Below are 15,978 nucleotides of genomic sequence, written 5' to 3'. Positions count from 1 at the left end.
CCCGTGTCCCCTGTATCGGCAGGTGGACTCTCAACCACTGCACCACCAGGGAAGCCCTCTTGTATATTTTTAAACTTAACTTTTCATCATTGTTTTGTGAACATGTTCCCATTATGGTAAATATTCATCTACATAATTTTTGGTGACTTTACAATTTTCTGCCATATGGAATAGATCCCAGGTCATTTACTGTGTCCCTGTTTATGATGTCTCTGATTTTTTGTTCTTTTAAATAGCAAGGAGTTGGCATTCTTATGCCTAAATCTTTGTGCACATCTAGAACGATACCTTTTCGGTATGGAAGTGCCGGATCAGAAGGTGTGCGTGGGGCCTTCCCTGGTGGCGCAGTGGTTGAGAGTCCGCCTGCTGATGCAGAGGACACGGGTCCACAAAAAAAAAAAAAAAAAAAAAAAAAAAAGAAGGTGTGCGTGTCTTAAGGACTTTAATGCATTGTGCCACATAGCCCCCCAGAGAAGTTACGTCAGTTTATACTTTAAGTAGCAATTATGCAACCTGGCCAACTCTATTATTATCGTTATTAATTATTTTACAACTTTGGCAATTGGATAGTTTAGTGATATCTTGTTATTTCCAAACTTGTTTTTTATTACTAAGGAAGTTAAAACCTGTTCAAGTGTTCATTGACTGTTTTTCCTCTATTGTGATTTACTTTTTCATGTCCTTTGCCTGTTTTTTGGTTATTGTTGAAATGTTTTTCTTTTTTCCTACTAATTGAAAAGTATTCCTTTCATTTAAGGATATTAAACTATCATATATACTCTAAATACACACGCTAGTTTGCAGGAGTCTCTGTGTATTTTGAATGCTCTGTTGTAGATGTTTTCTCACATCCTGCCCCTGGTCATTTAACATTGTTCAAGGTGGTGTTTGTTTAGCCACCTTTAAAGTTTTTTGTTGTAGTCAAAATAATCATTCTGCTTCATTAAGGTTTTACATTTTGGGTCTTGCTTAATATATAAGCAAGAGTTTTCATGGAATTTGACAAACTGAATGAAAAATACATTTTAAAAAGTAATTACAGAGGGGTTGGAAGAATTTTCCCTGTCAAATATCAAGACATATTTAAGTTCACTTGGTACATTAGACAAACACTCATAGAATAGATATACTTTAAGAGCCAAGACAGTTTGGGGGAAAAAGTATTTTTTTAAAAAGAGCAAGAGAAAAAATGTGTCCTGTCAGAATCAAGATATATTATGACGTTTTGGTACTTTTTAAAATATAGTATTAGCCCATTAATAGACAAATAGACGATTGGGATAAAATAGAAAGTCCAGAAACAGATCCTTTTATAGGAATTTGGTATAGATAAATGTGCTCGTATATCAAATCCGTGGACTGCGGGCCAGTTGTTAAATATATTGTATCGGGGCAGTCAGCTTTGATACAGAAAAGAAATGAAGTTCCCCTACTCACTGTATACACAAAATAAATCTTAGCTGGATCAAGAGTTAAACACAAAGAAACTTTATAATTGTTAGAAGGAAATATTGGAAAATGTCTTTTTGATCTCAAAGAAGGGAAAGTCTTTCTTTTAAAAAAATACATTTTCTTCTATTTCTTTTATGGTTTTATTTTTAGATTTAATTCTTTAATCCATTTGGAAATTGTCTTGGTAAAGTAAGACTCTGTGGTTTTTTCTCCAAAACTGTCAGTTTCCCTAGCACTATTTATTGAATACTTTACCCCTTTTCCTCGTTTTTTTTTTAAAGTATGCATGCATCCATTTTATTTATTTATTTTTATTTTATTTATTTACTTTTGGCTGTGTTGGGTCTTTTTTGCTGTGCACAGGCTTTCTCTAGCTGTGGCGAGCAGGAGCTGCTCTTCGTTGCGGTGCATGGGCTTCTCACTGTGGTGGCTTCTCTTATTCCGGAGCACAGGCTCTAGGCGTGCGTGCTTCAGTAGCTGTGGTGTGTGGGCTCAGTAGTTGTGGCTTGAGGGCTCTAGAGAGCAGACTCAGTAGTTGTGGTCCACAGGCTTAGTTGTTCCATGGCATGTGGGATCTTCCCGGACCAGGGCTGGAACCCATGTGCCCTGCATTGGCAGGTGGATTCTTAACCACTGCGCCACCAGGGAAGCCCTCCTCATTTTAAAATGATATTTTTGTCTTGCACTAAGTCATTATTGGATTTTTGGTCTGTTTTTAGGCTTTCCTGCCTTATAACCATACTGCTTTAATTATTATAGCTTGTTGATATGTTTTAATACATAGTGCCTCTTTTTAAGAAAACAAATTGTCAGGTTTTTCAATATTCTGGGCTCATTTAAAACTTTAAAAGCTTTGTTAGTGACTGAATCACTTATAAATACTGTGAAGTCATTTTCCTGAATCTCACTTAAATCTAGAAAAGATATCTGAGAACCAGCTATCTTAGTTGAAATGTTTTGTAAAGCTGCTGACTATATGTGTGTTTAATGTTTCCTTCTTTATATTAAAAAAGATCCAGGTTACATTAGAAGAAAATAGATTTTAAATTAGTTCTATTTCAGAATTTCAGTATAGAACCTTTGAATTAAAAGAAAAATTTAATACCTGTGGGGAAAAAAACAAATCAAGGAATCAACTTACAATTCTTACAGACAGGGAACGATCTGATTTATATTCTTTTCCTTGGTTCCAGTATTGGTATAAGAGAGATTATGTATACATTTTAATACCTGGCATAAATGTATCTAAAAACCTGCTTCAAACTAGAATACTGTTTTTACCCATGAAAATTTTATATCAGTATGTAGATTACCATCCCTACCGAAAGCCAATGCATTATTTAAGCTGCAAGTATTGTGCAATTTGAGAGACCAAGTTCAGATCACTTTCAAAACCAAAATATGATATCTGTTTCTCAGGTAACTTGTTAACCTTTATTCTGCTTGAGGAGGCAGACCAGCTGGTGACAAGTTTTTAAAATAGATTAGGTTACCAAGATAGAAGTTGGGAAAGCTATAATCTTTTTCTTGGAAAAATTCTTCAATTAAGTGCATGGATAGCGGATGTATAGAAACTTTTGGGGAAGTGTTCTCTGGTTGTTGGATAATTGGTTACATCTAATTATCAAATATTCATTGTCTCAGGAAGCACCAATGTGGGTGACCAGCTTCCCACCGGGCAGCTGTCCGTGGTGCCTTGGCGACGGACTGGGGTGAAATACACCAACAATGAGGCCTATTTTGATGTGATTGAAGAGATTGATGCCATCATTGATAAATCAGGTAAGTGCTTTCAGCCTGTTCACAGAACTATGAAAATAGAAAGAGGCCCCTTTTAGATAGTGCTAGCTAGTACCAGAATTACCCCCTATTCAAGGTCATTCATTTTAACTTAGTGGCTACTTTGTGTCAAGCATTGTGTATTAGGACTGGACTGAAGTGTTATGATGTAGATGACATGATCATACATGTAGAAACTTCTAAAGACTCCAACCAAACACTTTTAGAACTAATAAATTCAATAAAGTTGCAGGATACGAAATCAACATGCAAAAATCAGTGGTGTTTCTATACACAAACAATGAACTATCCAAAAAGGGAAGTAAGAAAACAATCCCACTTACAATAACAACAAAAAGAATAAAATACTTAGGAATAAACTTAACCGAAGAGACTTATACACTGAAAATTACAAAGCACTGATCAAGGAAATTGAAGAAGAGCAGATAAATGGAAAGGCATGCTTTGTTCATGGATTGGAAGAATTAATATTGTTAAAATGTTCGTAATACCCAAAGCATTCTATCCCCATCAAAATCCCAAATGCTATCCACATAAATATCTCAATGGCATTCTTTATAGAAATAGAAAAAACAATCCTAAAATTCATATGGAGCCACGAAAGACCTCAAATAGCCAAAGCAGTCTTGAGCAAGAACAAAGCTGGGAGCTTCACAATTCTATATTTCAAAATATATTACAGAACTACAGAAATCAAAATGTATGGTAGTGTCATAAAAACAGACATGTATCCCAGTGAAACAGCATAGAAAGCTCAGCAATAAATCCATGGGTTTACAACCAGCTGGACTTCAACAAGAGTGCCAAGAACATGCAATAGGGAAAGGCTAGTCTTTGCAGTAAGTGGTGTTGGGAAAACTGGATATTCACATGTAGAAGAATAAAATTACCCTTATCTCACACCACATACAAAATGGATACAAGACCTAAACATAAGATCTGGAACCATAAAACTACTAGCAGAAAACATAGGGAAGAAGCTTCTTCACACTGGTCTGGGCAGTGATTTTTTGGATATGACACTAAAAGCAAAGGCAACAAAAGGAAAAATAGATGGGATTGCATCAAGCTAAAAAGCTTCTGTACAACAAAGGAACCAATCAACAGAGTGGAAAAGACAACCTACAAATGAGAGAAAATATCTGAAAACCATGTATCTGATAAGGGGTTAATATCCAGAATACACGAGGAACTCATACAATTTAATAGCAAAAAAACCCAGATAATCTGACAAAAAAGTGGGCACAAAGGATCTGAAGAGACATATTTCAAAAAAAGATATACAAATGACCAACAGGCATATGGAAAGGTGTTCAGTGTCACCAGCCATCAGGGAAAAGCAAGTCAAAACCACAGTGAGATACCACCTCACACCTCACATCAAAAAGACAAAAGATGACACGTGTTGACAATGATGTGGAGAAAAGGGAACCCTGTACACTGCTGGGGGGGGATGTAAGTTGGTGCAGCCACTGTGGAAACAGTATGGAGGTGCCTCAAAAAATTAAAACTCCCTTACGATCCAGCAATCCCACTTCTGGGTATAGATCCAAAGGAAGTGAATATTAGTGTCTCAAAGAGATAATCTGCACCCCCTTGTTCATTGCAGCATTATTCACAATAGGCAAGATATGGAAGCAAGCTAAGTGTCCGTTGATGGATGAATGGATAAAGATGTGAGATAGACTCACACGCAGGAATATTTTCAGCCATAAAATGAAGGAAATCCTGCCATTTGTGACAACATGGATGCACCTGGAGGACATGATGCTAAGTGAAATAAGCCAGACACAGAAAGGCAAATATCGCGTGATCTCACTTATATGTGGAATCTGCAATAGTCAACCTCATGGAAGCAGAGAGTAGAAGGGTGGTTACCAAGGACTTGGGGGAGAGGGAAGTGGGGAGTTGTTGGTGAAAGGGTACAAAGTTTCACTTACACAAGATGAAAAAGTTCTGGAGATTTAATATAGGGCACAGTGACTACAGTTGTGTACTTTTTTTTCCCGGTGTTATTGGGGTGTAACTGACAAAACTGTAAGATACTCAGCATGTATATTATGGTGATTTGATATACATATACACTGTGAAAGGATTTCCCTCATCACCTCACACGTGTATCCTCTACTTGAAATTTGCTAAGAGTGCAGGGCTTAAGGGCCCTCACCACCAAGAAAATCCAGCTAACTGTGTGAGGTGATAGATGTTAATGAGCTTCATTGTGGTGATCACTTCACAGGGTATATGTGTATCAAAACATCAAGTCGTACACCTGAAATAGATACACTTTTTATTTGTTGATTATACCTCAACAAAGCTGAAAGAAAAGCAATAAGAAAAACACGATGCAGACCAGTGCTGAGCTTCCATTTTCACTGGTTTTATCCTCTCGAGTGAAAAAGAAAAGTAACAACCCGATCTCCTGTTGATCAGATTTCCTTTTGGAAGTATTTGACTCTCAATTCTCATGGCAGAACTAATGTTGTAATCACTAAAATTCAGAGAACCTTCTTTTCTATCCATTGGGATAGGTTAATGTGACTACAAGTCCTTGGAGCTTAGAAATTTAGAGAAAGTTCTCTTCACATGAGTGAACTCAGTCATCCAGAAAGTGTTTACGGAGAACCAGTGGTGCTGTACCTGAGTGCCGGATTGTGGGCATGTGATGGTGACTAAGACAGGGTCTTTGGCTGCAGGAAGCTTCCTGAAAGTCTAGCGAGGGAGAGAGAAAGGGAAAAAGATGGAGCATAAGAGAGGTCCCCTCCCACCCAGGGCAAATTGTAAAGCTAACTAACGCTTTGTCAGGAGAATGAGTAGGAGTTAGTAAGACCTACGTGGATTTGGGAGCAAAGCAGTGCAAACACTATAAGATGAGTAAAATATTGTTGGGAAATAAAGTAGCTCAGTGTGATTGGATTGAGAGGTGTTAAAAAAAAAAAAGAAAAGTAAGCGATGAGGCTTTAAAACGAAGTAGGCACAGAAGCTTTTCATATTAGCCCCAAACTGGAGAGGACCCAAATGTCCATCAGTAATACAAAGGATACAGAAATTTCTATATGACCACACCGTGGAATACTCTACAGTAAAGAAAAAGAACTGCAGGTACACCTGACAGCATGAATGAACCTCACGGTATTGAGCAGCAGTCAGATGCCTACGATCATATACATTTGTATGACGTTTGAAAACATGTGCAACTTAACCTAAGGTAATAAAAGTCAGAATTTTAGGGACTCAGGTGAACTGGGATGGACAACAGGAGTGTGCTGGGTTGCCGGTGAGGGTCCGCATCTTGACGCGGGTCGTATCTGCATAGGTGTGAACATATTTAAAAATTCATTGGGCTGGACATTTAAGATGTTTGCGTTTTACTCCAAGTTTGATCTCAATGAAAAAGTAAAAAAACCAAACCCAAAAAGCTCTAGGTGGCCAGATGGTGAAGAATCTTGTATGCCATTTTAAGGAGGACCCTTTGGAGCCATTGAAGAGTTTTAAGCTGGGAATAATTTGACAAGGTTTGTTGTTGAGAACCGTCCCGTTGGACGTGCAGCATGGCACAGAGTTGGGGGGAGTCTCGGGGCAGGGAGGCGGGAGGCTGTGGTGGAGTCCAGGCCAAGGTACAGGTTCCGTGATGGTAGTGAGGATGGAGAGGAGTGGAGGAGTCATGTGAAGAGGGGATGGAGCACTGGTGGGATATGGACGCCAAGGGGGCAGAAGTCATCAAGGACGCATCCGTGTTTCTGGCTTAGGCAACAGGATAGATGGTTTTATCATGAAGCTAAGGAAAAGAGAAATTGCAGATCCAGGAATGAAGATAAGGGACTCAGTTTTTGACACGTGGAGTTTGAAGTGCCTCAGTCACGTCCAAGTGGGGCAGTCCTGTTGGCAGGAGTGAGGCTGAACTGGAAAAAGGATTAGGAAATAACTGGCCATCAGTGGAAATCGAAGCCTTAGGAAGGAGGTAAAGTAACCCAAGGAGACCGTGTCAGGTTCAAGAAAAGAGAAGTTCAGAACTGTGATAAGATGTCGACATGTAAAGGATGTCCAGAGAAGGAGCAACCTGCAGAAGGCACGAGAGAGAAGAGCTAGAAAAACAGGAAATCGGAGCGGTTAGGAGAAGGGAACACTTGAAAGAAGGAAGTGGGCACAGGGCCCTGCAGCAGGGAGAGCCTGCAGGCTGAAGACCAAAAGTATCCATTCCATTTGGTGGCAGAGCTCCTTGGTGCCCTTAGGGAGAGCAGTTTCTGATATGAATTCAGTGTTGTGAGCCATTGGTTAAGATAGCGGTGCTTTGTTGGATTCTGGCACTAGATTGAAAACTCCTTTAGGCTAGTAACGATCTCACCAGTCTTTTATCCCCACTGCTTCATTAGTGTCTTGCGCTTGTTATGCAGTCGATAAAGGTTTAGAAGGAGGACAGATGGACTGGGTAGATGATTTGGATGGATGGATGGATGGATGGATGGACGGAAGGAAGGAAGAAAGAATGGGGGAGGGGAGGAAGAAGGAAGGAAGGAAATAGGATGGGAGAAAAAAGAGAAGGTTAAAGAAGGAGGGAGGGAGGAGGGATGTTAGTTGGGAGGGACAGAGAGGGTTTTACCTTCTTTCCATCTTGTTCTGTCTCAGGGTCCACAGTCACTGCCGAGATCCAGGGTGTTATCGATGCCTGCGTCAAGCTGACCGGAATGCCCGACCTTACGCTTTCCTTCATGGTAAAATCCTGGGCCAGAGATTTAGTTTTTGGGAAATTAGATGCTTCTGGAATGACAGAGTGGGGGGAAGGGGATGGAACCAGAAGAAGTGATCAAGGACAACCACAAAGCTCATGTTGGGCTTGAATTTTCTAAAAGTAACGACAGAACCTGTGTGTGTGTGTTTCAGTGAGAACAGCATCTGAGTTACTTTCCCGAAAGAAGCACGGTGTTTAATTCCTGCTTGTTGCTTTCCCTTGCCTGTCACTCAGAACCCCAGGCTGCTGGATGATGTCAGCTTCCACCCCTGCGTCCGCTTCAAGCGCTGGGAGTCCGAGCGCATCCTCTCCTTCATCCCTCCCGACGGCAACTTCCGCCTGCTCTCGTACCACGTCAGTGCACAGAAGTAAGCAGCCATCGAACCAAAGGGTGGAGTGTGCGTGTGCGTGCGTGTGTGTGCATGTGTATGTGTGTTTGGAAACAGTATCCATGGTGATGAAGAACTCAGGCTCTGGAGTTACCTGGGCTCTAGGTAACTAATTGGGTAACCTCAGGTGAGTTGCTTATCCTTTCCGTGTCTGTTTTCTTACCTGAGAAAGTTGAAGTAATAAAAGTAATAAATGATGAATAAGTAAGTTGAAAATAATAAAAGTACCTTGTTGTGTGGGTTAAATAAGGGACTCTAAATAGTGCTTCACACAAAGTAAGTGCTTGTTAGGTTTACTGCTGTAAGTTTTATTGTCGTTATTATATGCCTAAACGGGAACTTTTTCTTTTCTCAGATTGGAATCTAAGAACACCTGTATTCAATCCCCTCCACTCAAAAAAGCCATGAATGGTGCTATGAAAAAACATAAAATTCAGTGATTTTTTGGTCTTGCACATTCTGTTTACTATGGAGTCTGAGGGCTTTTAGGGGAAGGTGTATAGTAGAAGGTATGCGGACTGAAGAGAGCTGTGGGACCTCACAGCCACTGAAGCCCTCCTGTGGGATTCGGAATAAATAACGTAGGGAAATGTCTGAGCGCCTGAGGGCAGAGGCTCTGGAATCAGACTGCCCACGCTTAAGCCCCACCCATAGTACTTATGATATATGACCATGGCAAGCTAGTTAACCTCAGTTACGTATGAGGACGTCAGTATTCATGACATCAGGACAGAGGCAGTGCCTACTTCCTACTTACAGGGAGGATTAAATGAGCTAATAGAGAGAAAACCTTTAGAGTGGCGCTGGCCACAGGAAGTGCTCCACAGATGCTAAGGATGGTTACAACTTTAGTATCATCCTGTAGCTTCTGTGTTTCCTCTTCTGTCAGATGACAACCCTACCCCTTAGGGTTTTTTAAGGATCAAAGTCAGGTAAAAGCACTCTCTAGAAATTGTAAAAGCTCCGTGACGTATGAATATTACCCTCCCAAGTACAAATAATTATTGGTCACATGTCACAAAGTAAAACACAGAAACGTGGTTTTTGTTTGCCACGCCTTTTTCTCATAGTCTGCCAGGTCTGCTCTTTGGTTTTGTTGATATCATTCAAAGAGTCATTAGAAGAATCAGTTTACTTACTAGTCAGCATCTTAGCTTTACAAAAAGAAAATAATTAAAGATGTCTAGAGGGTTTTTCTGTGCTTACTTTGTAAGATAAGGAAGCAGGTGAGGGAGGCAAGGCTGCCAGCGGGGCAGAAAAAGGGAAGTGTGGCCATTTTTCCGGTACATTAACGACATGGGCTTTTTGTCTCTCTCTTTTCCAGCCTGGTGGCGATTCCAGTTTATGTCAAACATAACATCAGCTTCCGGGACAGTAGTTCTCTTGGCCGCTTTGAAATAACGGTGGGCCCTAAGCAGACTATGGGGAAGAGCATCGAGGGGGTGACGGTCAGCAGCCAGATGCCCAGAGGAGTCCTGAGCATGAACCTCACGCCGTCTCAGGGCACGCACACGTTTGACCCGGTCACCAAGGTAGGAGAATAAGCGGGAGGCTTGAGCTGCCGTTGTTATAAATAGCAGGAACTCTGCAGGAGCCCTTTATATCTTGTGGAAAGGGGAGATGGATCAAAGGGACATTGTTTAGGACACTGAGATAATTGATGGTAACAAATAGTATTCTCTGCTGGGAAACACCCTGGAGGCCAGCACCTCAGATGAAGGTTCCACTGTAACTTCTTTCCTGTTTCTTTGGAGATGCTGTCTTGGGATGTAGGAAAAATAAATCCCCAAAAGCTCCCCAGTTTGAAGGGGACCGTGAGTCTTCAGGCTGGAGCTTCCAAACCCGATGAGAACCCCACGATTAACCTGCAGTTTAAGATCCAGCAGCTGGCCATTTCTGGTGAGTGACACCCAGCCCGAGGTTGCGGGGCGGGCAAGCGGCCAAGGCAGTGAGCGACGTCGCAGAGCCTCCCGGCGGCTCCCTGTCTGCAGAGTTGTGTTTCGTTACCGGATACGTGATCTTTAGTCAGATCTTTCCTAGCACATTTCTGGAGAAAGTCCGTAATCCTCACCTCAAAGTTGGCTTAAGTGACATGAATAAAAGTGTCTGAGACACATGTGAGAAGGAAACAGTATCGGAGACAGAAGTGTTCACAGGCCGAGGCTGAGTCGCCCTGGGCCTGCTGATTGGGGTCCCAGGGTTTTCAGTAGGGGGATGCGTCCACATTCTCAGCTGGTGACTGAAAGAAGAATTCCCCTCCCCTCCTTTCCCCCAGTCTCAGAAGATTTCACAGGTGCTGTTATCATTGGGAACCCTCGGGCCAATCCGAGTCATTGACTGTAGTCTATGCCCGGCAGGTGGTTTGCTACGCGCCAGGCACTGGTTTAAGCTCTCTTCATCTATTTTCTTATTCAGTCCTTAGAACGACCCTTTCAGATGGATAGGAGATGACTTCAGCTTTATATGAAGCTCCTGTTCTTTTTTACCAACGGATCTTGTCTAGTTTAAGTGATTAGAATTCATTTAACTAAGCTCTTTCATCTTAAAATACTTAATGAACTTGAAAGCTCTGCACAGTATAAAGTGTTCATTTCTAAAAAAAAAAAAAAAAGTTCATTTCTTAGTATAGTGAGAATATTTAGGAAGCACTCACGTGTTAATTCATCACTTTTCATCACTAATTTATTCATTTAGTTATGCCTTTATTTGATTATGAATTTGTTAATTTTGTTATTATTATTAATTCATATGTTCAACCCCATAACTTGAGAAAAATCTGGAGCGGTCTTAGTTTTCCCTCACCCTCATTTCAGCCTGCGTATAACTTTCTGCCCTTTCCACTTCAGGAATATGTCTCCGAATAGGCTAGCATTTCATTGGGGCAGGGCTTTATTTTCAGCCTGTATACCAAGAGTGAAGTATCTGTCGGCTGCGTTTAAGTGATATAAGTAAGGGCAGGTATTTTCCAGTTCACCGTTGCAGCTTTTTCTAGCCCACGGATCTCTTTGAGTTGAAACGAACCTAAACAGTTCTGCTACCTGCTTCTTTTGAGTAATGCTTATGTCTTGTTCTTCCTTCCTTCCAGGACTCAAAGTGAATCGTCTGGATATGTATGGAGAGAAGTACAAACCCTTTAAGGGCATAAAATACATGACCAAAGCTGGCAAGTTCCAAGTTCGAACCTGAAGGGAGAGTTCTGCAAAGGGAACAGTCATGAACACTTTTTCATTGCTTACTTGTCTAAAAGTAAAAACTGTCAGCCCTCTCCTAGGTCACTGCCCACTCTGGACCACCTGCTCCTGTTTTCCCGTAGCTACAGTGCCCCGGAGCTAATGAAGGGAGGCCGGGCCGCCAGGGAGGCCTGCGCAGAACCCACACACCAGCGGCACCAAGTCAGTTCTCAAAGCAGAGGCGTGCGATGCAGGGGGAGGTACTTGATGCCGTATGTAATTACTTGTGACATGGTTACCACAGGAAAAGACCAGCATTTGTTACTCGCTTGGCTTTAATTATCTGAAGCTAAGGAAAGGCGTCTTTAGTTTTTGGGTTTTTTTTAAATTTATTTATTTTATTTTTAGTTATTTTTGGCTGCGTTGGGTCTTTGTTGCTGCGCGCGGGCTTTCTCTAGTTGCGGCGAGCGGGGGCTACTCTTCATTACAATGCAGGGGATTCTCACTGCAGTGGCTTCTCTTGTTGTGGTGCACGAGCTCTAGGCACACGCGGGCTTCAGTAGTTGTGGCTCGCGGGCTCTGTAGTTGTGGCTCGCGGGCTCTAGAGCGCAGGCTCAGTAGTTGTGGCGCACGGGCTTAGTTGCCCTGCGGCATGTGGGATCTTCCCACATCAGCACTTGAACCCATGTCCCCTGCATTGGCAGGCGGATTCTTAACCACCGCGTCACCAGGGAAGTCCTGTTTTTGTATTTCAAGCTGGGAAGAAAGATTAGAAAGAGAGAGCAAGCTTGGAAGAGAAGGACCGTTAGCCAAGGAAGGACCAGAGAAGGCTCTGTTCTCGGGGCAGCGTGAAGCATACGTGCACACCGCACACTGAAATGAGGAAGGTGGGAGGAGCTGTCCAGCTCCACCTGCAGGGCGGCTGGGATGAACAGAGTTGAGTGAGTTTCTTTTTGACCCTTCCGCTTTCATACAAACATAAACATTTGTACTTCTGGAAATGCACTGGAAACTTCTTAAATTCGAGTGCACTGTTGACATGGAAACCCCAGCAGAATCAGATTTTCCCTTAAAGACTACGATGCTCTCCGACCGGTTTTCCAATACTGACCGCTGCATGCCTCCAGCACGTGGCCTGGCATCTTCAGCGAGGATGAGCTGCCCTCTTCCAGGGGGTGTTGCCTGAAACGCCTCTTTCCCTAACCCCCCAACGGCTCCACTCACTTCACTCTACAGAACTCCTGTTCCCCTAGGAGCGCTTCAGAGAAGCCAATCCCATCACCCCTAGGGCAGCAGGTTGTGTGTCATAGTATCGGAGTGTAGATGGCCCCCTCGTGCCACCTCTGTGACCCAGTGGTTCCTTGTTCATGTCTGTCAGTGCTGCCCTGGTGCTGCAGTCCGACCTTCCCGTCTGCAGCTTTTCCAGTTGAGACCCTAAGTGAGAAGGATGCTGACCACCGAGGGCACGGCCAGTGCTGGGAGCTGCCCAGTAAAGTTATTTCCTCGGAGTCTCCACTATATAATATGTTCATTAACAATGTATATCGACCAGTCGGTTTTTGTTTTAAGACAAAAAAATCTCCTGAATCGTTGAATAAAACTGATGTTGTAGGAAGATGGGCCGTGTTGATCCTGTGTAGCCTGGTTTAAGAAACACGGGCAACTGAAGGCAGACCTCAGGTGTTCCCAGCAGGGACTTTTTACTCTAGTTTAATACGCCCATTACCCACTGAAATATTTATAGAAAAGACAGGTTTTTAAAATTATACCTTTAGGAGCGATACTGCACCCTGCTTCGTGCAGGGGGAAAAATGAAGACCTTGTACTCTGCAAACCCTGTGTTTTTTCTCTAAAACCCTGTTTCCAAATACTTCAGCAATTGTTTTGCTCTAGTTTTCTCTTCCTACTTCCTGGACTTGTTTTTGCTGCAGAATACTGTTGCTTTATGGTTTTCCTCTGGGGTCAACTGTGCTGGGGACAGACAGCACATGTGTCTCATACTCCATCACTCCAGAATTTGTCCTGGATTCCCAGGTCCCATACACACCTGCCATGGAAGGGAGACGTCTCTGTCTGTGGATTCCAGAATACCGGAGCTGCTTCTCCTGAGGGCTCTGGAGGATTTCAGGGTTTCCTCGGTCATAGGAAACAACCAATATTGGTCCCTGAATATTCTTAGGTTTGTAAGTCCAGCTGTCCCTCCAGGGCAGCTCATCCTAATTTCAAGGGAAGAACTTAAGGAGAAATAAAGCACCGGGGCTGTGGGAGGCACCCCTGGGCTGCAGACCCCTGGCCACCCCCTTCAGCCGGTGGTGTGTTAGCATAGGTGGGGCCGGGCGCCTCTGCCGAACCGCTCAGTTCCACACGTGTTTAACGTGCAGAAGCACCTGCTGTGTTTAAATGTTAATAAAGTTGAGTGTTAACAGTCCTTAACGTCCTGAGGGTCACGTTACTAGGACTAGCGGTGATGCCGTGCACACACGCCCCAGTGGAAGCAGGAAGAAAGAAACCAGTTCATGGGGATCTCACTGCTTCTGCACTTTCCAACCAGCAGACCTGAAGCCATATGTCATTTTGAAGGTTGTGAGAACAAAGGTCCAGAGCCATCAAATTATGTCCCGCCTAGCGTGTGAAAGACAAAACCATCCAAACTGCTGGTATCTATTCTAGTGCTTTCCTCTTCCTCTCTATCTTCCTGGGTTGATTAGTTAGGGCGTGAAACGGGGCTCCGAGGTCCCAGTCATCCTAATTGTAGTGGAGATTTCCCGGAGTCTCCTGTGAAGTGTAGACAAGGGTCCTTCTCCTACGTCTGTCCTGATTTCCTTCTCTAGGTCCCTCGTGGCCTGGGGGAGACTAAGACTTCTTTCTGTTTTCTAACCACAAGTGTTGTTGAGTGTTTATTACTACCCCATCCTATCTGTTTCAGTCGTTCACGTCTCTTCCTTTGGTCGGGCTTCCCTAACCTTGTGGTGTGACCGGGTACATTTTATAACATTTGTACTTTCCTCTATGGCCAGTAGGTGGTGACTCAGTGCCAGCAATGACATTAATTTTTGTAATTGTTAGAATTTTTAAAAGGGAATTGAATTCGAAAAGCTTAAACTTTCCCCCAAGATCCCAAATACTGGGGACTTTGTGGGTCTTTGGCTTTCAGAGTTAAGTGTGGAACCAAAGTTTATGGCACTCTTTTGACAGCCTGACTTAAGATTGGGGCTCCAGGGGGGTCGGAGTTTCAATCATTTGAGTTCCTCTAGGCCTTTACCCATTAAAACAATTTGCACAATTATCCGAGAATCATTTTTGTTCTTTGGGTCTATTAGCATCTATCTGTTTTATCAATATTAACCGGCTGGGGATAGTAAAGAAATACTACTTAATTTACCCTTATACCCATTTCGTTCCCCCGACAAGTCCCAGACAGTTTACCCTGACTTTTCTCACCCACACCGGGTAATGATGTGTTGCGCTTTGAGTGTGTTTTAGCCTCATCCACATGAATCAGTCCTGCAGGGCTGGGGCTCTGCCTGGAGCTCAGTCTCTGGCCTCTGCTGAGCACCTGTCTTCATGCAGCCTTTGGTTTCCAGGACTTCACTCAGAGGAATGTTGGGGCCTTTTAACTTTGCATTTCCATCAAAGGAGCCCTCACTGCTTCAGTTCATTTCATTAACCCAACTACCCAAAGAAAAGCTTGTCCTGCAAGGGGGGAGGGGGTGAAACCAGCTCAACTCTGGCCAGAGATGCTCGGGGTCTTCCTTACTGCTGTCCTCCAGCAGTGTTTTTCCGAAATGGCTAAGATGCACATCTGTCTAGGACAAAACCTGCCACTTTCACAGGGGAACTTGTAAGCCAGCAGGCTAAGGTCAGGAAATCTGTGACTTACATTCCTGTGACCCACGTTTATTGAACTGGTCCAGGGACTTGAGCATTTCAGGGAAGCTGGTGTTTTCCCCCGTGAACCAAGCTCTTGGGCTTTAGAGAGTCTCTTTCCTTTGTGAGTTGAAACTACTTTTCTTCTAAGAACCTCTAAGCTGAGCAGTTCTGACAGCCTCGAGAGAGAGACAACTATGACCTCGTTTGCTCCAAGGAACAGTCGGCACTTACGCAACAGCAAGAATGGCATCATTTATGCTTGTATCTGGGGTGTCAGTGATAACAAACACTGTCAGGCAGCAGCCAGGAGTATGGGTTGCATCTCAAGAGTAGTTAAAGTCTAAGAGAGGCAGAAAGCAGCATTACTTAAGTAACATACTTGTGTGGACTGGTCTGGGAGTGAATTCTTTCTAATGAGCAGAAAAGCAAAATGGACTGGGAAAAAAGGGCCCTAACACTAGCTCCTAGTCTGAACTAATAACTGGGATGTCGCTGTGTCAGCCAGGTCATGTTTAGCATCTTCTTTTTTTTTTTTTTTTTTTTGGTGTGCGGGCCTCTTACTTTTGTG

General features: G+C 43.0%; 1 protein-coding gene across 4 annotated transcripts in view; it reads left to right on the top strand.

Annotated features, from left to right (window-relative positions):
* Positions 1 to 11,951, top strand: part of AP3M2 (adaptor related protein complex 3 subunit mu 2) — an 18,218-nt gene extending 6,267 nt beyond the window's left edge. For all 4 annotated transcript variants that reach the window (XM_024765066.1, XM_024765063.1, XM_024765064.1 and 1 more), the window contains 6 exons: positions 3,097 to 3,234; positions 7,879 to 7,964; positions 8,216 to 8,349; positions 9,695 to 9,902; positions 10,125 to 10,269; positions 11,456 to 11,951. In XM_024765066.1, the coding sequence (XP_024620834.1) occupies positions 3,097 to 3,234; positions 7,879 to 7,964; positions 8,216 to 8,349; positions 9,695 to 9,902; positions 10,125 to 10,269; positions 11,456 to 11,556 (812 nt within the window). In that variant the 3' untranslated portion in view covers positions 11,557 to 11,951. The remainder of the gene's footprint in view (positions 1 to 3,096; positions 3,235 to 7,878; positions 7,965 to 8,215; positions 8,350 to 9,694; positions 9,903 to 10,124; positions 10,270 to 11,455) is intronic.
* The last annotated feature ends 4,027 nt before the right edge of the window (positions 11,952 to 15,978 follow it).

This window comes from Neophocaena asiaeorientalis, unplaced genomic scaffold (assembly GCF_003031525.2).
Source record: "Neophocaena asiaeorientalis asiaeorientalis breed wild unplaced genomic scaffold, Neophocaena_asiaeorientalis_V1.1 scaffold14, whole genome shotgun sequence".
NCBI classification, from domain to species: Eukaryota; Metazoa; Chordata; class Mammalia; order Artiodactyla; family Phocoenidae; genus Neophocaena; species Neophocaena asiaeorientalis.
The sequence above is the reverse complement of the archived record's forward strand: the minus strand, read 5'-3'. Positions and strand labels throughout refer to the sequence as shown.